The sequence below is a fragment of the Corvus cornix genome, chromosome 27, assembly GCF_000738735.6.
Source record: "Corvus cornix cornix isolate S_Up_H32 chromosome 27, ASM73873v5, whole genome shotgun sequence".
Classification (NCBI taxonomy): domain Eukaryota; kingdom Metazoa; phylum Chordata; class Aves; order Passeriformes; family Corvidae; genus Corvus; species Corvus cornix.
Window position 1 is genome coordinate 4,210,653 of NC_046355.1, and position 21,828 is coordinate 4,232,480.

General features: G+C 61.8%; 3 protein-coding genes across 4 annotated transcripts in view; 2 read left to right on the forward strand and 1 right to left on the reverse strand.

The window, feature by feature from the left end:
- The window catches only part of USP48 (ubiquitin specific peptidase 48), a 30,205-nt gene extending 27,976 nt beyond the window's left edge, over positions 1-2,229 (forward strand). The window contains 3 exon segments of the mRNA XM_039565762.1: positions 316-364; positions 511-537; positions 634-2,229. Coding sequence (XP_039421696.1) covers positions 316-364; positions 511-537; positions 634-656 — 99 coding nt within the window. The 3' untranslated portion in view covers positions 657-2,229.
- Positions 2,230-3,196: 967 nt separating this feature from the next.
- LOC120411370 (RAP1 GTPase activating protein) lies at positions 3,197-11,447 on the forward strand. Its single transcript, XM_039565821.1, is given in 24 exon segments — positions 3,197-3,297; positions 4,727-4,901; positions 4,984-5,031; positions 5,149-5,187; positions 5,291-5,476; positions 6,068-6,162; positions 6,242-6,320; positions 6,403-6,456; positions 6,535-6,552; positions 6,554-6,618; positions 6,702-6,806; positions 6,887-7,007; positions 7,495-7,650; positions 7,715-7,795; positions 7,848-7,952; positions 8,511-8,648; positions 9,208-9,276; positions 9,349-9,455; positions 9,540-9,611; positions 10,491-10,524; positions 10,527-10,586; positions 10,674-10,755; positions 10,836-10,903; positions 10,986-11,447. Coding segments are annotated over 22 exon segments (1,782 nt in total). The 5' UTR covers positions 3,197-3,297; positions 4,727-4,901; positions 4,984-4,992; the 3' UTR covers positions 10,995-11,447.
- A 1,580-nt stretch (positions 11,448-13,027) lies between these two features.
- ALPL (alkaline phosphatase, biomineralization associated) lies at positions 13,028-21,033 on the reverse strand. Of its 2 annotated transcripts, none has more exons than XM_039565820.1 (12): positions 20,909-21,033; positions 19,770-19,861; positions 19,577-19,696; positions 18,378-18,493; positions 17,613-17,787; positions 17,352-17,527; positions 15,831-15,974; positions 15,609-15,678; positions 14,799-14,933; positions 14,025-14,216; positions 13,820-13,939; positions 13,028-13,721 (listed from the first exon to the last, which is right to left on the reverse strand). In XM_039565820.1, exons 2-12 carry the CDS (start codon positions 19,825-19,827, stop codon positions 13,471-13,473), a joined length of 1,557 nt encoding a protein of 518 aa, XP_039421754.1. In that variant the 5' UTR covers positions 19,828-19,861; positions 20,909-21,033; the 3' UTR covers positions 13,028-13,470. The 2 variants fall into 2 exon arrangements, with proteins under 2 accessions (XP_039421754.1, XP_039421753.1); XM_039565819.1 differs by having other exon boundaries at positions 20,881-20,999.
- Positions 21,034-21,828: the final 795 nt, after the last annotated feature.

Below are 21,828 nucleotides of genomic sequence, written 5' to 3' on the forward strand. Positions count from 1 at the left end.
TTTTTGTGTTAGGGGAGGAAAATCCTCATTGGTTTTGTTTTGGAGGAGGAATATCCTTGATTTTATTTATCTTGGAGGAGGTAAATCCTTTTTATCTTCGTTGTGGAGGAGAAAACCCCCTGGTTTTTTATTTCCAAGAGCCCTTTGTAGCTCATTTGGCTGCTGAGCTCTGTGGGTACCAAAACATGGCTAAATCAGGGAGTGAGTCCTGCCATCGAGTTCCCGCTCCCAAGAGCCCCATTCCCTGCTCCTGGCCTGAGCAGGATCCCGCGGATCCGTGTGCTCGTTAATTCCCTGCTCCCCTGTCTTCCCCAGGCCGACGAGCCCATCGCGGACTACGCGGCCATGGACGACGTTATGCAAGGTGAGAGGCGGGGACGGGCTGGGCTGGGGCTGCCGGCCGAGGATTTGGGTTGGGAAGGTGTGAAATGGGGATTGTGACGCTCCTGTGTCACCGGCTGCGGGACGCTCAGAGCGACTTCTAACGCCTCCCTTCCCTCTCCATCCCAGTTTGTATGCCTGAAGAAGGATTCAAAGGTGAGTCCAGGTGTTTTCCCCCCTTTGCACCCCTCACATGGATCCCACCCCATCCCGTCTCCCTCCTCATCTCCTGGTGGTGTCTCTCCTTCCCAGGGACTGGTTTACTTGGCCACTGATGGTTTTCCAAGAGGAGCAACCAGAAGGGAAGAGGATTTGTCACATGGTAGGGCATTAAAAGAGTAAAAGCAGGTGGATGCAGTACTTTTTGACTCTTCCAGAAGGCAAAAATCCATCGTGAGACATTTGCTCCCAAAAAAACAAAACAAATGCCTTATGTCAAAGCAGATTGCACTGAAGGACATCCGGCTTCAGGACAACGTTCCCGGGTTTATTTAATAAGGAACAGGAAGGTTGGGAAGTTGAGCAGCAGTTGGAGTGTTTAGGACGAGGGGTGGCCTCGTGTGTCCCCTGGACCAGCTGCAGAGGGTCGAGATCCAGTAGATCCAGCCCATCCTGATCATTCTCCAGGAACTCTTTAGGATAATCCCGTCTCTGATCCACTCTTACGCTTTCAGTCCAGCATGGAAGTACAGGGATTGTGACTTATTGAGGAATGTCTAGTGCTTTCAGACAACAAAACTTCATTTATTTAACCCAAAATGGAAGCTTGGATCTGCCTCCCAGACCCTCCCAGGGGCTGGGAGACGCCCCCTCTCCGCACCCCTCTGCCGTCACTTCCACACCTTGGATGATCCAATAACCACCTGAGCTCTGGGAACTGTGGGTTTTTTTAGAAGTTTGGGGTATTTTAATGACTCTGGAGAACATTTTCCCCAGTCTGACGCTGCTGGGAGTGTTCCTGGCTCGGGGCAGCCGGAGCCGCTGAGGGGGTGTGGGTGGGTGCCATTTTCCCATGGGAAGATTTTCTTACCCCTCTCTCCTCATTTTTCAGCAATGCACTAATTTTTTAATTTTTTTTTCCTGACATCTCCCAGCAAAGTTTTCTCGCCATTAATATTTAGCAGGAAATAGTATCCCACTTCCAAACTGATCCACACTGGGCGCTCCGAGGGATGTCTTTAATAGAGATCCTCTTCCTTTCCAGCCTTTTCCTTTGTTTCCGTGGAAAAGTTCAATGCAGAGATCACATCAGTTTTATTTTTTCAAGGTTTGCAGGAATTTTGGGGTGCAAGAAGAGGGTGGGGGCCACAAATTCTATCCCCAAAACCCCACCAGTTTTGATTTCCAGTGTTTTATTTCCATGGTTTTATGCGAAGAATTCCAGCTGCTCTTTGCCCAGCCCCCTCCTCCCTTGTCCCTGCTGGGTTTGGGGGTGAAGCAGCAGCATTTGAGGGGCTCTGAAGTTCCTAAGAAGGGATTTTTTGGGGCAGTTTGAACCCGTGGATTCTTTCCCAAGGTACAGACATGATTAATTCCATGCGCCGAAGCCACAGGAGGTTTTTCTTCCCAGCCTGAAGCACTCGCTTGTGTACATATTCCTTGGAAATTCCATCTTTTCAAGTTGCTGTTAATTTTTTTTAATGTTATATATAAAAAAGTCTCTTCCTTGAGCTTATACTGTTGTGGGAAGGGATCCCGTGGGGCCGTGAGGGTGTTCCAGGGCTGCGGCAGTTCCGGCAGCGCCAGATCCTATGGAGGACGCAGGTGCAAGGTGTGAGCCAAGGCCCCGTTCCTGTTTTGTCTGTTATTTGCAAATATTATCGGATTAAAGTTGTCATTGGAGCTGTGGCAGCCTTGTTACAGTGCAGACACGTGGGCCAAGGGTGTTGGAGCAAGGTGGAGATGATTATCCCATAAATCCCACTTGGAGCTGTCCCAAAAAGGCATGTGGGCACTGGGGGGTGGGATGGGAGCAAGAGGGACCCTGCTGGAGCAGGAATCCCCCCCTCCTCTGCACGGGGAAGAGGTTTTTTGGAGCTTGGGCACTGCGTTTGGTGGCCCTGGCCCTGTCACATCCACCCCTGTCCCCACCCTGGTGTGTCCCTGGGGGCTCCCTGCCCCTCCTTCTCATCCCCCGAGCCGGGGTCTCCCCCTGGGCCCTTGGGGGAGGGAAATGGGTGCTGGAGGTGGGGGAGGAGAGCGGCCTTGGGGTGCTGGGTGACCCCCGGGTGCTAGGGAGGGATGGGGGGAGAAGGGGCCTGGGGCTGGGCACTAGGGATGGGAGGGGGCAGGAATGGGGCTGGGGGCTGCAGGGGTGGGGGCCACCCTGCGTGAGAGGGGAAGGGTTAAGGTTGGGGGGTACTCTGGTGTCAGGAATGGGGAATTCGGGATGAGGGGTTCCTAGGGTACCAGGGATGGGGGTTATGGGTGGGAAGGGGGGAGGCTGCTCGGGGTCCCAGGGAGCGGCGTGGGGGAGCCCAGTGAGCCGAATTTGGGGGGAGATGCGGATGATGGGCAGAGAGGTGCCCGAGTGCCAACCGCGGGCAGGGGGATGGCGATGGCTCTCGGGGGGACGGGGAGACGTCTGGGGGGTCCCCCGGTCTGCGGGGACCTGGGCGCCGGGGCGGGAGGGGACACTCAGGCGGTCCCGGGGTGACATCAGGGATGGAGAGGGGGATCCCCAGTTCCCGGTGCCGTTTCCCGGTGCCCGTGGCTGGGGGTCTGTTCCTGGTGCCCGTGGCCGTTTTCTGGTGCGGTGCCCGGTTCCCGGTGCCGGTGCCCGGTCCCACCGCCCCCGGAGGGGCCGCCCCGCCCCGCCGCACGTGACGCTGCGCGGCGGCAGCGAGCGCCGGGGCCCCGCTCGGCTCCGTTCGGTACCGGCCCCGCTCCGGGACCGCCCCGGCCCCGCCGCCCCCGGTAAGTGCCGCCCCGCGGGGACCGGGCACCGCGGTCCCCCCGGAGATCCCCGCCCCGGGATGTCCCCCCATCCCCGCCGCAGCACCGGGGGGTCCGTCCGCCCGTGACCTTCACCGCTGCCGGTACCGGGGGAGGGGATGGGGGGGGGAACGCTCCGGGCCTGGGGGAGAAGCCGTGGGTTGGGGAAGGAGGGCGGGAGGAGTCCCCCATTGCCCCCCAGCCTGTCTCCCTCAAATATCCCCTCCATAATTACACCCTACAACTTGCCCCCCCCCCCCCACAAAACCTGCCCCCCCCCCCCTCCCGGACACCCCAAAACCTGCCCCCCCCTTCTGCCCCCATCATCTGCTGCCCCTGTTCCAGTCTCCCCCGTCTGACTCCTGTGTCCCCCCAAACCCAACCTCCCTCCCCCCCTAGTCTGGCCCCCACATTTAGGACATTTCTCCCCCTCCCCGGTGCTCCCCCCACCCTCCCGACACAGCCCCCCCCACCTTGGGTGCTGGGGGGTGGGGAGCGATAGGGGAGCCCCCGCCAGGGTTGCCCCCATCCCGGCGGGGCCACGCTGTGGCCCAGGGGGTGCACGGGGAAGGGTCGTGTTTGCACGGGGACGGGTGGCAATGTCGCATTGGCACGGGGACACCGGGGTCGTGCTTGCACGGGGCCGGGTCACACCTGCACCGGGGCTGTGCTTGGCTGCGGGAGCGTTTGCACCAGCGCCGTGCTTGCACAAGGATGGGTCACACCTGCGCTGGGGCTGTCTCTGCACAGGGACGGGGTTCGTTTGCACCAGAGCCGTGACATTTGCACGAGGGTCCGTTTTGCACCAGGGATGCGCTTGCACGTCCTTGTGTTTGCACAGGGCCGGGTCGCATTTGCACCAGGGAGGGCTGTATTTGATGGTGCCATTTGCATGGGGACGGTGGCGTTTGCACGAGGATGGTCACATTGCCACGGGGAGAGTGACATTTGCACGGGGCCGGTGACACTGGCACGGGAATGATCATACTTGCACGGGGAGAGACCCTGGGCACGGTGTCGGTGGCACTGGCACGAAAATGATCGTGCTTGCGCGGGGTCAGTGCCACTTTCACGGGGTCAGTTTCACGTGGAGGGTGGCACTGGCATGGGATTGGTGGCACTGGCACAGGGTCAGTGACGCTTTCATGGGGAGGGTGGCACTGGCACGGGGTGGGTGGCACTGGCGCGGGGATGATGACATTCCACGGGGTCGGTGACACCCCACGGGTCGGTGCCACCTTTGCGGGGTCCCGGCGCTGTCCGTGGTGCTGCCCCGCGCCGCCGCCTCCCGCCGGCAGAGGGCGCCCTTCGGGGCGGGGGTGGGGATGCGATGAGTTTGGAGGGTCTCAGCGGCCCCCGTGGAGTAACCCCGCCCCGCCGCTCCCGCCCCGCTGGCCCCTGGCACCGGCAGGGTGGCACCTGGCTCGCTGCCATCAGTTGGCTTCAGGGGTCCGGCTGCTGGCCGGGCGTCCCGGCAAGGGGCTGTGGGGGAGCTCTCCTCTCCCCCAGGAAGCGCCATGGGCCCCCCTGGATCCCCTCACACCACCTAGACGCGTCTCCAGCGAGCAGCACCTCCCAACCCTGAGGTAAGCGCCCGTGGACGCCCCCCAGCCAAGGATGCCCACCCCAAGGCGGGGTACCAGGCACCCACAGCCCCTCTGTCCCCAGGGCAGCAGGATGGCCCAGCAGCGCCATGCCATCCCCCCACCACTCAAGGTAGGTGTTGTTGGGGTGGGGGGCACGCAGCCAGCACCCGGGGGTGCCACCATGGGCATCACCCATCCCAACATCCATGGGTGCCACTATGGCCATCACCGCCCCGTTGTCTTGCAGACGGAGGAGGACTACATCCCCTACCCCAGTGTGCATGAGGTAGAGCACCCACCCCGCTCCGGAGAGGGGTGTGAGGGCCGCTGGCCGGGTGGGTGGGTCAGTGGGTGGGTGCCCAGAGCACCCACCCCGGCTGTGGGCACAGGTGCTGGGCCGGGAGGGGCCGTTCCCCCTCATCCTCCTGCCACAGTTCGGGGGTTACTGGATCGAGGGCACCAACCACCAGCTGAGCGGGGCCCCTGACTCGCCCCCCACCCCGGTACCCGGCACCCGGGCAAAGCTGGAGGGCAACCACACAGCCAAGATCTACCGCAAGCACTTCCTGGGCAAGGTGAGGCCCTGGGGTGCTGCAGGTGCGGGGTCTGGGTGGGAGGGATATCCCATGGGTATGGAGGGGCAGGAGCACGGAGACCACGTCAGCTTGGGTGTTCATGGGTCTGGTGGTCCATGGCTATGGGAGCCCTCTGGGTCATGGACATGGGTGCTCATGGATGTGGGTATCCCTGGGCATGGCTGCCCCACAACAAGGATGCTTGGGGTGGGTTCTCCATGGGAATGGAAGGACATGGAGACCTCGTAAACACAGGTGAGAGGCACGTGGGTGCTTGTGGCCATGGGTGCCCCATGGGGTGGGGGGTGAAGGAGGTGGGTGCTGGGTCTCCATGGGCAGGAGATCCCCTGGCATGGGTGCCCACAGACATGGGTTCTCCATAGGTTTGCATGGACATGGGGGCTCCATAGGTTTGTGTAGAACCTGGGTGCCCCATGGGGTGTGTGGCTCACTGAGTGTAGGTGCCCCGTGGGTGGTACCTGTGGGTACAGGTGCTCATGGGGATGGGTGCTCATGGACCCGGGTGTCCCATGGCACGGGTGCCCCCAGCACAAGCGCCCTTGGCCATGGCTGCTCCGCTCCTTCCCGCAGGAGCACTTCAACTACTACTCCCTGGACCCGGTGCTGGGACACCTCGTCTTCTCCCTCAAGTACGACGAGCAGGAGCACCTCCACCTGCTGCTGCGGTGAGCGGGGTGTGGGGGGCACCCACGGGAGCTGCCTGGGGGCGGGGGGGCCCCCCTGACCCCCCTCCTTGCTCCGCAGCACCCGTGCCCGCACCCTGCACGATGTGGTGCCCATCTCCTGCCTGGCCGAGTTCCCCAACGTGGTGCAGATGGCCAAGGTGGGTGTGACCCCGCCCCCAGCAGCACCCATGGTGCCCCCCAGCCCCAGGCCCCCCCTGTATCACCCCTCCCTCCCCACAGCTGGTGTGCGAGGACATCAACGTGGATCGCTTCTACCCCGTGCTCTACCCCAAGGTGAACGGGGTGCAGGGAGGGGGCACATGGGCACCCATGGGTGCCCTCCCCAGCCTCTGACCCCCTCCCACCCCGCAGGCATCCCGCCTCATCCTCGGCCTTTGATGAGCACGGTGTCAGCAACCCACATTCAAAATTTGGGGTCATCTACCAAAAACTGGGGGCAGGGTATGGGGTGGGGTGGGGTGGGGGTTAGGGTGGGGGCAGTCCCTGCGGTGGGTGCTGGCACCCATCCCCACCCCACTGCAGACCTCTGAGGAGGAGCTTTTCGGCACCACGGAGGAGAGCCCGGCCTTCACCGAATTCCTCGACGTTCTGGGTCAGCGGGTGCAGCTGCGGGACTTCAAGGGGTGCGTGAGGGGTGCTGGGGGGGCAGGTCCCGCGGGGTGCGGGTGCCTGTCTCACCCACCCACCCACGCCAGGTTCCGAGGGGGCTGGATGTGACCCACGGGCAGACAGGCAGCGAGTCAGTCTACTGCCACTTCCGTGACAAGGAGATCATGTTCCACGTCTCCACCAAACTGCCCTACACCGAGGGGGACGCCCAGCAGGTGGGCACCCGTGGGGGCTGGCGGCTGATAATGGGGGGGCAGGGGCTCCTGGGGCACCCATGGGTACTGGGGGGGTGGAAGGAGGGGGAACGGGGAGGACTCTTGGGTGCTTGGGGGAGGGGGGTTGGAGGTGGTCCTGGGGCAACTTCTATGGGGTGGAAGAGCTGTTGGGGCTTTGGGAATGTCCCATAGTGGTGGCGGGCAGCTGTTGGGCCCTGGAGATGGCAGGGCACCCATGGGTGTGCGGAAACATCTCTGGGATGCAGAGGGCTGGTAAGACAGCCATGGGTGCCGGGGGGAGCTGTGGGGCACAGGGGGCTGGTGGAGCACCCATGGGTGCTGGGGTGCAGCTGTGGGGCATAGGGGCTTTCATTTCTTTTGATGCCCCTGGTGTGACCAACCTCTGTCCCTCGTGTCCTGCTGTGTCCCCTCTTACCCCCTATGTCCCCCCCCCCCTTGTTCCTCCGCGTCCCCCGTGTGTCCACAGCTGCAGCGGAAGCGTCACATTGGCAACGACATCGTGGCCGTCGTCTTCCAGGACGAGAACACACCGTTTGTCCCCGACATGATCGCCTCCAACTTCCTCCACGCCTTTGTGGTGGTGCAGCTGGAGCAGGGGGGCACCCAGGGCACCCTCTACAAGGTACCCCCGTGCCTCCGTGTCCCCGTCCCCATGGGGGCCCCGTAACCCCCCCCCATCGCCGCAGGTCTCTGTCACCGCCCGTGACGACGTCCCCTTCTTCGGCCCGCCGCTGCCCGACCCGCCGTCTTCAGGAAGGTGAGCGCCCGTCGTGCCGCTGGGGACCCCGGTGACACCCACCCAGCCACGCACCCACCCAGGGCCGCCCCCGCCCCGCAGGGCCCGAGTTCCAGGAGTTCCTGCTGACGAAGCTCATCAACGCCGAGTACGCCTGTTACCGCGCCGAGAAGTTCGCCAAGCTGGAGGTGCGGGCACGGGGGGTGCGGGCTGGGCACGGGGTGCTGGGGCACCCAGAGGGGCCGGGCAGGCCGCGGGCACAGCGCGACGCTGTGGATGTGGGTGCTGGGGGTGCCGGGGGTGCCGTGCCCACCGTGGGGCCCGTGAACCCTGTGGGGGCAGCGCGTGGGTGGGCAGGGGCTGGGTGCTGCAGGTCCCGCCCGTGCGGGTGGGTCGTGGTGCCGGGCAGGGGCACTGCGGGGTGGTCTCAGGTGTGGCGGCAGCAGCACGGTGGGGAGGGGGTTGCGAGCGGAGGCCTCGTGTGGGTGGGTGGGGGTCTCGCGTGGGCGCGGCGAGGCGGGGCGGTGCACGTGGTGGCCTCGCGTGGGTGGCAGCGGTGCGGCACCGGGCGGCGCCGCGCGGCTGCGGCAGTGCGGGGCCGGTCCCGCGGTGGCGGCTGCCCGGTGCGGGGCCGGGTGTCTCGCATGGCGCAGCCGCGCGGGTGCGGGCGGGTGCGGGGTGGGAGCGGGGCTGTGTGCGGGCTGGGTGGGCTCGCGTGGGCGCAGCCGTGCGGGGCTGGTGCGCAGGAGCGGACGCGGGCGGCGCTGCTGGAGACGCTGCACGAGGAGCTGCAGGCGCGCAGCCAGGCCATGCTGGGACTCGGCCCCGACGACGAACGCCCCGACAACGGCGGCGCCGCCCCGGGCTTCTTCGAGTCCTTCAAGGTGGGGCGCCGGGTCCCGCACCCCCCGCACGCAGCACTGCGGGGCTCAGGCCCTCCTGGCGCCCGCGGGGCCAGGCCCCCTCCCCGGCTCCCCCCCGGGCCCCGCCACGGTGGCCCCGGGGCCGCCCGCGACAGCCGCGCTCAGGGCCCGTCCCCTCCATGGCGGCCGCGCCCCGAGCCTTGGCCACGCCCCGGGCCTTGGCCACGCCCCCCGCGCAGCCGGTCTGTGGGGCGTGGCTGAGGCAGGCCCACCCCAGGTCACGCCCCCATGGGCGGGGCGAGCCCGTGGTCGCAAGCCACGCCCTTTCCAGCGGACCACACCCCCGGGAAGCCACGCCCCCTCCACTGCACAAGCCCCGCCCAACCCATGGGGCACGCCTCCTCACCACAAAGCCCCCCCACCCCCTTGGCTCCGCCCCGCCCCAGTGCCCGTTCCCCCCGGTGCCCGGTTCCCCTCCCCCCGGTGCCCGGTTCCCTCTCCCCCCTGTGCGCGGTTCCCCTCCGGTGCCCGGTTGCCCCCTCCCCGCGGCCCCCGGTCAGTGACGCGCTGCTGCCCCCAGTCGCTGCTGGTGCCCGGGAGCCGCCGGGGACGCCGTGGCAGCGCCATCGGGCTGGGCTCGGTGGAAGAGGTGGGTACCTCGCTGTCCCCCTCGGTGTCCCCCCGGTCCCTGGTGTTCCCAGCCGGTTACGGCGCCCCGCAGGCGCTGCTGGTGCCCGGGAAGAGCCCGTCGCGGCGGCGGCCCGGCCCCCTCGGCTCCCGCCGCTCCAGCGCCATCGGCATCGAGAGCATCCAGGAGGCACCGTGCCGGCAGTTGAGCGCCGGTACCGGCACCCGCTGTCCCCTCCCGCTGTCGCCTCCCGCTGTCACCTGACTGCCGCCGCCTCCCCTCAGGGACGGTCCCGCAGCCCCCGACGGCTCCAGCTCCACACACAGCTCCCCTGAGAGCCGCCAGAACCCCGACAGGTCCCTCAGCTGTCACCGGGATCGGGGACAGGGGGACAGGAGGGCACTGGAATGGGGTGGCACTGGGGTGGAAATACATGGGGACTGGAAGGCACTGGGATGGGGTGGCACCGGTATGGGGTGACACCAAGACGAGGTGACGTGGGGACAGGGTGATAATAGGGTGACACGGGGACTGGAGGGCACTGGAATGGGGCAGCACAAGAAGGGGGTGGCACTGGGTTGGAGTGGCACTGAGATGGGGTGACATCAGGGTGACACAGGGACAGAGTGAATGAAGGACAGTGGGATAGGGGGTGCAAGGACAAGGGGGCACTGGGATGGGGTGACATCAGGGTAACACAGGCACTGGAGGGCACTGAGATAGTGCGGCTCAAGGACAGGGTGATACTAGGACGGGGGTGGCACAGGGATGGGGCGGCACTGGGACAGGGCGGTATCAGGATGACACAGGGACTGGAGGGATGGGACAGCAAAGGGGTGCAGTGGGCCAGGGTGACCAGAGGGACAGGGTGTCACAGGAGCTGAGTGGCTCAGGGTCTGTATGTGCCAGGGACAAGGTGGCGGGGGGTCGTGGGGTGGCACTTGGGTACAGGTTGGCATGAAGGTGAGGTGGCACAGAGGACAGTTTGGTGTGATGACAAGAGATGTGGGGACAGGACTGCAGGGGGATGGGACCTCCCAGGGATGGGGTGGGCACGGGGTGGCACAAGGATGGGACATGCCAGGGGTAGGGTGACATGAGGATGCAGTGTCCCGGGACGGGGTGATGTGGGGACAGGGTGTCCCGGGGCCAGCACAGCATCGCAGCGGGCCATGGTGGTGGCCACGAGGCGCGGTGGCCAGCCTGTTGTGGCCTTGGGGACTGTCCCCTGGCAGGGCCGAGAAGCCGGAGCCGCCGGATTTCTCCGCCCTCGCTCCTCCAGCGCCAGCAGCTTCAGGCAGCGCCACAGAGGAGCCGGCGAGCCGGGACGGGTACGGGGAGCCCGAGCGGGGGTCCGGGAGGGGCCGGGGGCGCAGTCTGGGGTGGGCAGCACCCCTCTGACCCCCCTGCACCCTCAGGAGAGCCGCTCGCCCTCGGGGAGCCACCGCGACGCGTTCACTGACACCCCCTGGCCGGATGACCCCCCCGGGACACCCCCAGGTAGCCCAGCACCCCCGGGTCGGAGCGGCCGCGGGGCTGGGGGACCCCTCGGGGTTCTCATGACTCCGACTTTCCCCCAGGCTGCCGCCCGCCTGACCCCTTCTGCCCCGAGATCAAAATCCAGCTGGAGCAGCCCCCCCATAACCCGGTGAGGCTGTGCCCCCCGCACCAGTGCACCCCAGTATGGGGGTGCCCACACTGGGGTGCTCCCACTGACGTCCCTCCCGCAGGGCTCATAGTTACCCCCCCCCACCCGTGGGGGGTGCCACCGCTTCGCCCCCTCTGTGTGCCACCCCCGTGCCAGGAGCTGAAGCCATCGTCCCCGGTGCAGGATTTGGGGGGACCCCCCAAAAGAATTGGGATGTGCCCCCCTCCAGACAATCTCTGTCACCCCAAAAACCCGTTGGGTGGGGGGTGATGCACCACAAAGGGCCCCCCCTCTGCCGTTACCCCAAAATGAAGAGTGGGTCCAACCCCAGCATCATCCCCTCCGTGAAAGAAAAGGGGACTCAAATCCAGGGTAACCCCAAAGTGGAGCTCTCCCTCCTCCCCTTTATTTTAAGGGAAAAAGTTCCGGAATGGGCCGGAGGCTGGAATTGGGGGGAGAGGGAGGAATATTTTTTCACACCCCCCCCAAACTGTGTTTGTGTTTCCCGTGAGTCCTGTATAAAATAAAGGTTTATTTATCGCTACTCTGGGGGGTCTCCGATATCTAGGGGCTCCCCAAACATCATTGGGGGCTGTAAAAACACCACCAAGTTCACTCATTTTTGGAGGTCATTTAGACATATTTTGGGGTTTCGCAGAAGCCAGGCCGACCAAAGCCTTTCTTTAATGCTGCCGTATTCTGGGGTGCTGTGAGTATCCCAAAATATGGCAGGCAATGCCCTCACCGCCGCCCCCCCCCGCCCCCCTAAAAAAGTGCCTCTTTGGGCTCCGCTGGTCAGCCCGGCGTCAGGAGTGGCATTTGGCCACGTCCCCGGTGGCCACCGGCGTCCTGCCAACCCCCCGGCCAACGGGAAAGTGGTTCCCACCCCCCCGAACCCCCAAAACCACGCGGCACCCCGGGAGTGGTTAAACATAGCTCGGGGCTGCCGGAGTTCTGGGAAGCGCCAGCGGCCGGGCCGTGGTCGGGATCCGGCAACGCCAGCAATGCTGGGGGGCAAAGGGCGCCGGGCAAAGGCGGGGTCAGAGCCCCCCCAAATCCAGCCCTGCCGGGGGTCACCGCCTGCACCCGCTCTGAAGGGTCCTGGTTAATGAGGAACTGGAGTTTTAATTATAAAACTGGTGAATGAATAAAAAAATGAGGGAGGGGGTTTAGGGGGGTTTTGGAGGGGCCTGGGGGGTTTAGGGGGGTCCAGGGGAGTTTTGGGGTGCTCGGGGGGTGTTAGAAGTGCCCGATGCAGCCGGGGTGTGCAGGGGGCTGCTCGTGCGTGGGATTTGCAAGGGAACGGGCAGCGGCGTTTTCCCAGCGGTGTTTTCCCAGCCACTTGCACAAGCACAGAACTCGCGAGCACCACGGGGCTTTCATGTGTGCACAGGAGCATTTGCACGTGCACAGGGACTCCTGCACGGGCAAGGGATAATTTGCACAAGCACGGTGGCTCTGGCACGTGTTTGCTCTGTACACTGTCACCGTACGGACGGGCACCGTGACAGTGACGGTCACTCGCACACAGAGACTCAGTGACAGTCACTCCTGCACGGTGACTTTTGCACATGGAAAAGGGAATTCAAGTACAGTGAGTGACATCTGCATGTGCTCTGAGCCACTTGCACAAGCACCGTGACGTTTGCACATGCAAGGCACTACGCACCGTGCCATCTCAGTGACATTTGCACGTGCACACTGACATTTGCACGCTCAAGGCACCTTTTGCTCGGCTCAGGCAGCATCTGCAAGTGCACAGCAACACTGGCACAGTGACATCTGCCCGTGCAAGACGCTGTGCCCACTTGCACGGTGACATTGGCACAAGCACAGTGACATTTGCACACTGCCAGCACCCTTTACACACCCAGCGACCCTCTCCCTGCTCAACCCTCACCCACCCCCAGCACCCTTCGAGCTCCACAAGCCCCTGGTGACCGCACCTACTAATTACCCCCCTAATTACCCCACCCCAATAAAGGGGCGTGTCCCAGGGCGTCCCACCCCTTACATCCCGCTTTGCTGCCCCGCCTTCCACAATCCCAGCCCCAACCGCTGCCAGTTCTCTCCCGGCGCAGCAAATTGGTTTAACCCAAAGAATTTTAAAACAAAATAAATCACTACGGAGACAACAAAACCCAAGTTTAGGAACAAATTAACCCGGTGAGTTAATTTTTTTCCTATCTTCGTGTGATTTCTGCCTCCCCACACATGTGAGGAGTTGGGCACCAGGGTCAGTCCTCAGCCAGGGGACCGCAAAGGCATTTTGGGACCCAGCCCCATTGCATTTCGCTCAAAGAGGGGGTTTTATCCACCGAGGCTCCGGCTGCCATCCCAAATCCCGCGGTGGGTTTGGGATAGGCCAGGGAACGCTGCTAATTATAGGGAAGGAACCATGTATTTACAGAGGCAGCTCCCAGCACCAAACCGCCGGCGGCCGCTTTTGCTCCGCTGAGTCTCTCTGTTCTCTCTCTCCTCTTTCCCGGGCGCTGCTGTCCACAAAAAAATAAAAAGGGGGGATGAATTAAAAATAAATCCCCCTCCGGTGATTTGCAAGAGGCACTTTAGCAGAGGAGGAGGAGGAGGCTGAGGAAGGGCAGGAGCAGGGGGGTGGCGGGGCGGGCGGCGGCGTTGCAGTGGCCTCGGTTGGAGCCGATGCAGGCAGCGTAAGCCATGGCGTGGGGGATGTAGTTCTGCTCGTGGACCCCGTGCAGCAGGTGGGCCATGGGCCCGCGGGCGAACACAGCCACGTCCTCGCCGCCGTGGGTCTCCTGCCGCAGCGGCACGGCCGACTGCGCCTGGTAGTCAGCATGTGCTGGGGGAAAACAGCACAAGTGAGAATCGTTTAAGAGCCCAGCTCATTTTAGCCAAGCTGGGATGATTTTAAGGGGTTTTGGCCCAAAATGTACTCACCAAAATCCACGGCAGAGACGTTTTCTCGCTCGCCCGCCACGATTTTATAGCCGGGGCCGTTGCCGTAGAGGATGGAGGTGAAGGGTTTGCGGTCCACGTCGCTCTGCATCGGGGCCAGACCTGGCGGTATGGCACGATCAGCGGGATGGAATCTCCCCACTGTGTCCCCAAGCTGTCCCTGGCACCGTGGCCGGGCAGGGCTCACCAAAGATGGGGTTCCCGCGGGGGGTGTAGCCGCCGAAGGTGAAGACGTGCGAGTGGTCGGCAGTGACAACACTGAGCGTGTCCTGGGTGGACGTGAGGCGTGTGGCCAGCCCGATGGCCCTGTCCAGCTCCACTGCCTCGTGCAGCGCCTGCTTCGCCTTCCCCTCGTGGTGCCCGTGGTCAATGCGGCCACCTGCGGAACCCGGCACCGCTCGGCATCGCCCTTCTCTTCCCAGCCTTGCACCCCTCTTTATTTCCTTTTCTGCATTCCCCCATCACCCCATTTATCCCCCCTTTTTACATCCCACATCCTCTCTTTTGCACCCCCATCAGGCCCTTTTCATTCCTCCTTTTCATTCCCCTGCTCTATCCGTTTTAGTACTCCACCTTCACCCCTCTTATCCCTCCCTCTTTGCACCTTCATTGCCCCTGTTACCCCTCCTTTTGCACCCCCCATATCCCCTTTATCTGTCATTTGTGCATCCACCATCACCCCCTTATCCTCCCTCCCTGTCATCCCCTTTTTTTGCACTCCTATCTCCCCATTATCCTCCCTCCCTTTTTGAACCATCACCCTTAATCTCCCTGGTTTTGTTCTCCCATCACCCCCTTCATCATTCATTTGCACCTTCCGGTCCTCACTTTTTGTACCTCCCCTTTATCCAATTTCCCCCTTTTCCCCTCCTTTTTGTATACCCATCACCCCCTTTATCCTCCTTTTGCACCCTTCTTTTATCAAATCCCCCCCATTTTTGCACCCCCATGAGCCCCCCACCTTCAACCAGGAGGAAGAACCCTCGGGGGTTTTTCTGGAGCATCCTGATGGCCACGGACACCATCTCGCTGAGGGACGGATCTGTCTCGTTGTTCCTGTCCAGCTCGTACACCATGTCCCCCGGCTCGAAGAGGCCTGGGGACAGGAACACTGCTGGAGACATCCTTTTCCCACCAAAAGAAAAAGGGGGGGGGGGGGGGCAAATCCTGCTCCTCGTGCTGACTCAAGTATTTCACACACCACTGGATTCAGGAAGATTAGATAAAAGCCAGGGAGTAATCCCAGCCCTTCCTTCCTCCTGCCCGGCTGGATTCCACATTCCAGAATGGAGTGGGAATTTCACTGCTGACAAAAGAACTGCATCCCTACGAGGGAGATGTGTTCCAGGGTGGGAGTAGCAGCATCCTTGGGATGTAACAGCATCCTTGGTGGACAGCACATTCTTGAGGGCACACCAGCATCCCCAGGGTGGGGCACCAGCATTTCCAGGGAAATTGCAGCATCTTTGGGACCAGCACCCCTGGGGGCAGCAGTAGCACCACCCTTGGGGGTGTAACAGCATCACTTTGGGGGACCAGCGTCCCCAGGGAGGTAACAGGATCGTTTGGGGGGGGTACCAGCATCCCCAAGGGAATAGAAGCATTTTGGGGGCTACCAGCACCCCCAGGACCAGGTGCCACCATCCCTTGGAGGCAGCAGCACTCCTGGGAGGGTAACTGGCCTCTGCAGCTGCCCCAGCCCCCCAGGACAGGCCAGGGTCCCCTAAAGCACTCAGCTGATGCCAGGGCACCCTTGGGTGCAGGGACTCACCCAGCAGGAAGTCGACGCGGCTGAGGTTGAGCGCCAGCAGCCCTCGCCGGTGCCACACGTACTCAGCAACCTGGAGACAGGGGACAGGCACTGTCACCTTCTCCATTGCCTCGGCCATCCCCGTGGCCACTCCCCAAAGTATTCCATCCCCCAGGAATGGCTCTGTAGGGTTCCAGCGGGGTGATGTGTGTGTACCCCCATGCCCCAAGGAGTCCCTGTCACCTTGCCGCGGGGCTTGGCATCCTGCCACGCCTGGACGAGGTTCCTGTGGTCCAGGCGGGTGCCCCGATGCTTCTCCTCTTGGGGATATTCCACATCACTGACATTTTTGGGGTACATGTATTTCCTCCCTCCACCTAGGATCACCTGCAAAGGAGGGAAGGAAATGTAGTTTTAAATAATTTTTAATTATTATAAATTTCCCCCTCCAGCTGGGGTTTAACGGGGGAAGACCCCGAAGGAGCAGAGCAGGATGTCCAGGAAAGCCCTGGCGTTGTGGGCAAAAACACCCGAGGAATTTCACCTAGCTCAAAATAACCCTGAATCTCTTCCTATTAATTAAAACCCAGGACAAAAATAACCATTTCCAGCAGGGATTTGGCTTTTTGAATATTTTTTTTTCTCCATCTGTGGGAAGGATGCTCCACATCGGGATCCCCACATGAACCCGCTGGGATGGAGCCCCATCCCGTGGCTCTCCCTGTTTGCTTTGGAGTCTGATTTATTTGGCCTCTGTTATTTATAACCTAGCAGAGATTTTATGTTTTTTTTGTATTTTCCCCCCCCTTTCTCCGCGTAGAAGGTGAATTATAAAGCTGCAAAACACCAACGCCAAAATTATTAACAAAAAAAAGGGAAAAAAAAGTCTTTTCCCCACTATATAATTATTTCCAGCCTGGGACAGAGTTAAAATTATATTAAAGGGAAAAAACCAGCAAAAGAGGCTATTAAAGAGCTAAATAACAGGCTGGGATGTTTTGCTTTGGGGCTATTTTGAAGGACAGAAGAAGATTTATTTACAGTGCTGAATTTCTGCATAAATCCACAGCAAGGAGCAGAACTGGGGGAGAAAGGAAGAGTTTTGGGTCTGGGAAGCATGGGAAGGGAGGGGGCTAAGATGGATTTGAGGGTCTGGGCTTGGTCCTATAGGTGCTTGCGGTCCCAGACCTGTGTTTGAGTGTCCTGGTCCCATGCCCACCTGAAAGTGCTGGTACCCCACCCGTGGTGGTCCTGGTCCCAGTCCCGATTCTGATGAGGGTCCCAACTCTGTACCCATGGGTGGTCCTGGTCCCCCGTCTGCTGGGGGCTCTGACTCTGCACCATTGGGTGGTCCTGGATCTGCACCCATGGGTGGTCCCAGTCCACCATCACACAGGGATCCCAGCTCTGCACCCATTGGTGGTCCTGGCCCCATATCTACCCACAATCCTGGTCCTGCACCCATGGGTGGTCTCAGCCTCACATTTTCAAGGGTGGTCCTTGTCTTGTACCTACTCACAGTCCTGACCTTGCACTCCTTGGTGGTTCCAGCCCAACATCTCCTGGGAGCTGTGGCTCTTCAACCACTGGTGCTTCCAGCCCAGCATCTCCTGGGAATCCTGGCTCTTCAACCATTGGTGGTCCTGGTCCCACATCTATCCACAGCCCTGTCCCCACCCTTGGGTGGCTCCAACACTCACCCCAGGTTGTCCTGGTCCCATCCCCACTGACTCTAGGGCACATTCCTGGTGTCCTCATCCCTACCTCGATGTCAGGGATGTTCTCCACCAGCTGCCGGGCGATATCCTTGCAGCCACCCTCCAGGGCGTCCGGGGGCATCTCTCCATCCGAGTACCAGTCACGGTTGGCAGAGTGGGCGTAGGCGGCGCTGGGCGTGGCGTGGGTCACGCGCGTGGTGGTGACGATGCCCACGGCCTTGCCTGCACCACCAGTTCAGGGGACAATGGTGAGAACACCCCAAACCCCCTGCTTGACCTGCTGCCCAGGTGTCCCTCAGCCCTTCACCTGCATCCTTGGCCCAGCGGAGGATGGAGGTCACCTCCTGGCCCTTGGTGGTGTTGCAGCGGTCCCGGGTGACACCGGCACTGACCCCCAGCGTCCCCTCGTTGGCTTTGACCCCGCAGAGGTAGGCGGTAGCCGTGCCCGCACTGTCGGGCACCTGGGCATTGGTGTTGTAGGTCTGGAAGGTGAGAGACGGACAAACGTCCATAGTTGTCACCTCCATCACTGTCTCCTCCACCACCACCAGTACCATTGACAGTGCTGTCATCCCCACCCTGGGGCTTCCCTCCCTGTGCTGTTAGGCTGCACCAGACCCCCCCATCCCACCTGTCCCCTCTCTTTTGTGCTTTGCCTCCATTGTACCCGCTGCTCCCTCCACTGTGGTGGCACTTCCCCCCCCTCACTGCATTTTGCTGCTTTTAGCCTTTTTTCAGTCCATCCTTTGGCAGGGAGAGAGAAGCCACTGCCGTGGGCATCCCCACGGGGTGAACAGAGGTGGCTGCTGACTTCCAATTAATTATTATTTTAAAATGTTTTGTTCAGCAAAACAACCCCAGGCGAAGCAGGGGGGGTCCCGTGGCGTCCCGCAGCCGGCGGGCTCCTCCTGCCCCCCCCGCCCCGTTCCCACGGCCGGCCCCTGGCACGACCAGCGGGCACCGGAGCCAGCTCCTTTCGCCCGCCCCTGACCTAATTTCGGCTCGGAAGATGCCACCCGCCCGTGACCTTGTGGTGGGTGTCGTGTCCCCGTGGGCGCCCCGGGGGGCTCACCTTGGCCAGGGCCACGAAGGGGAACTTGTCCATCTCCAGCAGGCTCTCCTCGCCCTGCCCGTGCTGCAGCTGCCCTTTGAGGATGCGGGCGGCCGTGACCGTGGAGACGCCCATTCCTGCGGGACACCGTCAGCCGCGCAGGGACAGCCCGGCGGCACCGGGCAGCACAGCCCGCTCCATGCAAACCCCGCTCATCCCGGGCTACTGCAGACCCAGTTTATCCCATCATCCCGTTTATCCCATCACGCAGTTTATCGTAGCAACCAATTTTTTGCAAGCCCAGTTTATTGCGCAGCCAGTTTATCCCAGCTCCCAGTTCATCCCAGCAGCCACTTTCATGGCAAAGCCAGTTTATCACAGAACCTACTTTATTGCAACACCCAACTTTTTGCAAATCCAATTCATTCCAGCACGCAGTTCATCCCAGCACTCAATTTTTTTGCAAACCAAATTTATCCCAGCACCCACTTTATTGCAATCCCAGTTTATCCCAGCACCCAACTTACGGCAAAACCAATTTACCAGAGCACCCAATTTTTTGCCAGTCCAGTTTATCCCTGCACTTGGTTTACTGCAATCCCAGTTCATTGCAGCACCCAGTTTATGACAGCACCCAATTTATTGCAACCCAGTTTGCCCCAGCACCCAATTTCATTGCAAACCCAATTTATTTCAGCACTCAACTTGCTCTAAATCCAGTTCATACCAGCACCCAGTTTATGCCAGCACCCAACTTAATGCAAACCAAACTGATTGCAGCAACCAATATTTTCTGCAAATCCGGTTTATCCAGCACCCAGTTTATTGTAAACTCAATTTACCATAGCACCCATTTTTTGGTAAATCCAGTTCATTGCAGCACCGAGTTTACCCCAGCACAGAACTTCTCGCAAACCCAGTTTACCCCAGCACCCAGCTTTTTGCAAACCCAATTCACTGCAGCACCGAACACTTTGCAAATCAAACTCATTGCAGCACCCAGTTTACCCCAGCACCCACCTTACTGAAAACCCAGTTTATCCCAGTACCCAGCTTATCCCAGAACACAACTCACCACAGCACCCATTCTTCCACAACACCCAATGTATCTCACCCCCAATTTATCACAGCACCCACTTCATTGCATCCACTTCATCACCCCCCCGCCCTTCAGCCCCCGTTCCCCCTGTCCCATGGTGGGTGCCCTCCTCCCATCTCACCGTCCCCCAGGAAGAGGATGAGGTTCTTGGCCACGTTCTGGTTGAGGCGCTGGAGCCGCAGCGCATTCCGCAGGGTCTCCTGTGCCTGCCGCCGCCAGTACTCGGGGTCCTTCTCCCTCTCTGTGGGGGAACCGGGCTCATAGCACCCAACAGCACCCACTTTTGGGGTGCTGCCCCCCCAAACCTCACCTACCCGGGACCAGTGATGCCGAGCAGAGCTGGGCGAGGAGGAGGACAAGCAGAGGCTTCATCCTGTGGCACTGAGTGGGTGCTGCCAGAAGAGAGCTGCGGGGTGGGTGGCACCTGCTCATGCCTCAGTTTCCCCACTGAGACCTTTGCCCCAGGGTCAGCCAAGCGAGGACGGAAAGAAATGACCCCTCTCTGACCAGTCACTGATGTGACCCCTTGGGGACATGCCAGCTTACCCCCACCCCTCCCCTGGTCATCAGTCCCATGAGGCGTCACCTCACTGTCACCAACCCGAGCTGGGGGAAGGTGGCACAGCCCCCGTGGGGACAGTGGGGTCCCCATCACATGGCCATGTCCCCATCCTCTGTCCGTGTCCCCATCACGTGTTCCACTTCCATGCTCATGTCCCCATCATGTGCCTGTGTACCAATTCTGTGTCCCCATCATGTGTCCCTGTCATGTCTGTGTTCCCATCCCATGTCCATGTCTCCACTGCACATCTGCAACCCCATCACATACCCATGTCCCCACCACATCCCCTGTGTGTACCCATGTCCCCACCACACACCCCTGTCCTCATCCCCAGCCTACGTTCCCATTATGTCCCCATCCCCATCACACACCTGTATCCCTGTTGCATGTCTGTCCCTGTTGCACACAAGTCCCCACCACATGACCACGTCCCATCACACATCCACGTCCTTGCTGCATGTCCGTGTCCCCATCCCATGTCTGTGTGCCCACCACATGCTCGTGGCCCCATTGCATGCTCATGTCTTTGTTGCACACCCATGTCCCTGTTGCACACTCGTGTCCCTACCACGTGTCCCCGTTGCATGCCTGTATCCCTGTTGCACACCCACGTCCCCATCACATGTCCATGTCCCCATGACACCCCCGTGTCCCCATCACACGCCCGTGTCCCTGTTGCACACCCACGTCCCCACCACACTCCCGTGTCCCCATGGCACCTCCGAGTCCCCATGGCACTCTCCTGTCCCCATCGCCCCCACGTTCCCATGGCACCTCCCCCCCGCTGCACGCCCCTCACCCCTCGTTCCCCGGGGACCCTCCCCTCCCCCGGGGTGGCAGCGGTGGCCCCGGGGGGTCCTTACCGGGGATGGGGGTGTGTCACACACATACCCGCACAAACTTGGGTCCCGACACCCACGTCCCTCTGGGCGGCGGGAGGAGGCCGGGCCGGGGGGACCGCGAGCCCTTAAATCCCCCGCACCCGGCCTTCGCCTCCTCCTCCTCCTCCCCTTCCTCCACCCTCCCCCTGCTGCCAGCAAGGGGCGGGGGGGGAGGGGGAAGAAAAGGCCACAAACTGGGCTTACTGGTGCCCTCTGCCGGGTTATACTGGGAGGACTGGGAGGACTGGGGTGCACCAAGCCCGGCTCTAAGTGCTCAGCAACCCTCTGCCGCCTCGCAAGTGGGAGTTTGGGGTGCCCCTTGGTGGGCTAGATGTGTGTTTTGCCGGATTTTGCATTATTTTCACCCAAACCGTGCTAGAGACACCAGCGAGGGGTTGAGGCGGGGGTGATGGAGTTGAGGGAGGGCTCCCTGCCTCAGTTTCCCCACACAAAGCTCCTGCAGCAGTCCACGAGAGATCCCTGCTGGGATCCAGTGGCGTTACTGCAGGTCTTACAATAAACACGGCGTGGTGACAACGGCGGCGGGGGTGACCCCTCAGCCCTGCCTCAATTTCCCCAAGGCGGGGGCCCGAGGGGCTCCGTGACCCGCGGAGCCGCCCGTGGCTTCCCAGAAGGTGGCGGACTCAGCCCAAAAATCCGCTCCCCGGGAGCCTCGGGGTGCAACCAAGGGAGCCCCAGCAGCGCCCCGCTGCCACGGGGATGGGCACGGCCCCTTGCGGACCCCCCAGATCCCTTCGGCACCCCCAAATCCCTCCGTACGCTTTCCCCGTTCACCCTCCCTTCACCCCTCTGTACTCCCCAGCACTGTCGCAGCCCCGTGGGTGTGATGAGCATGTCAGTGCTCAGCCCGTCGGTGCAGCGCAGGGGTGGAGGCACCGCGGGGAGGAGGTGGCACCGCGTGTTCCCATC

Excerpts from the sequence above, each read along its gene's own strand:
- ALPL (XM_039565819.1), bottom strand. The coding sequence starts at position 20,906 with ATGTGTGTGACACACCCCCATCCCCG. Across the intron at positions 18,494-19,576 it reads CATCCTCTTCCTGGGGGACG|GAATGGGCGTCTCCACGGTC; the intron begins GTGAGATGGGAG and ends GGTGTCCCGCAG. Across the intron at positions 13,722-13,819 it reads CGTCTCTGCCGTGGATTTTG|CACATGCTGACTACCAGGCG; the intron begins GTGAGTACATTT and ends GTTTTCCCCCAG.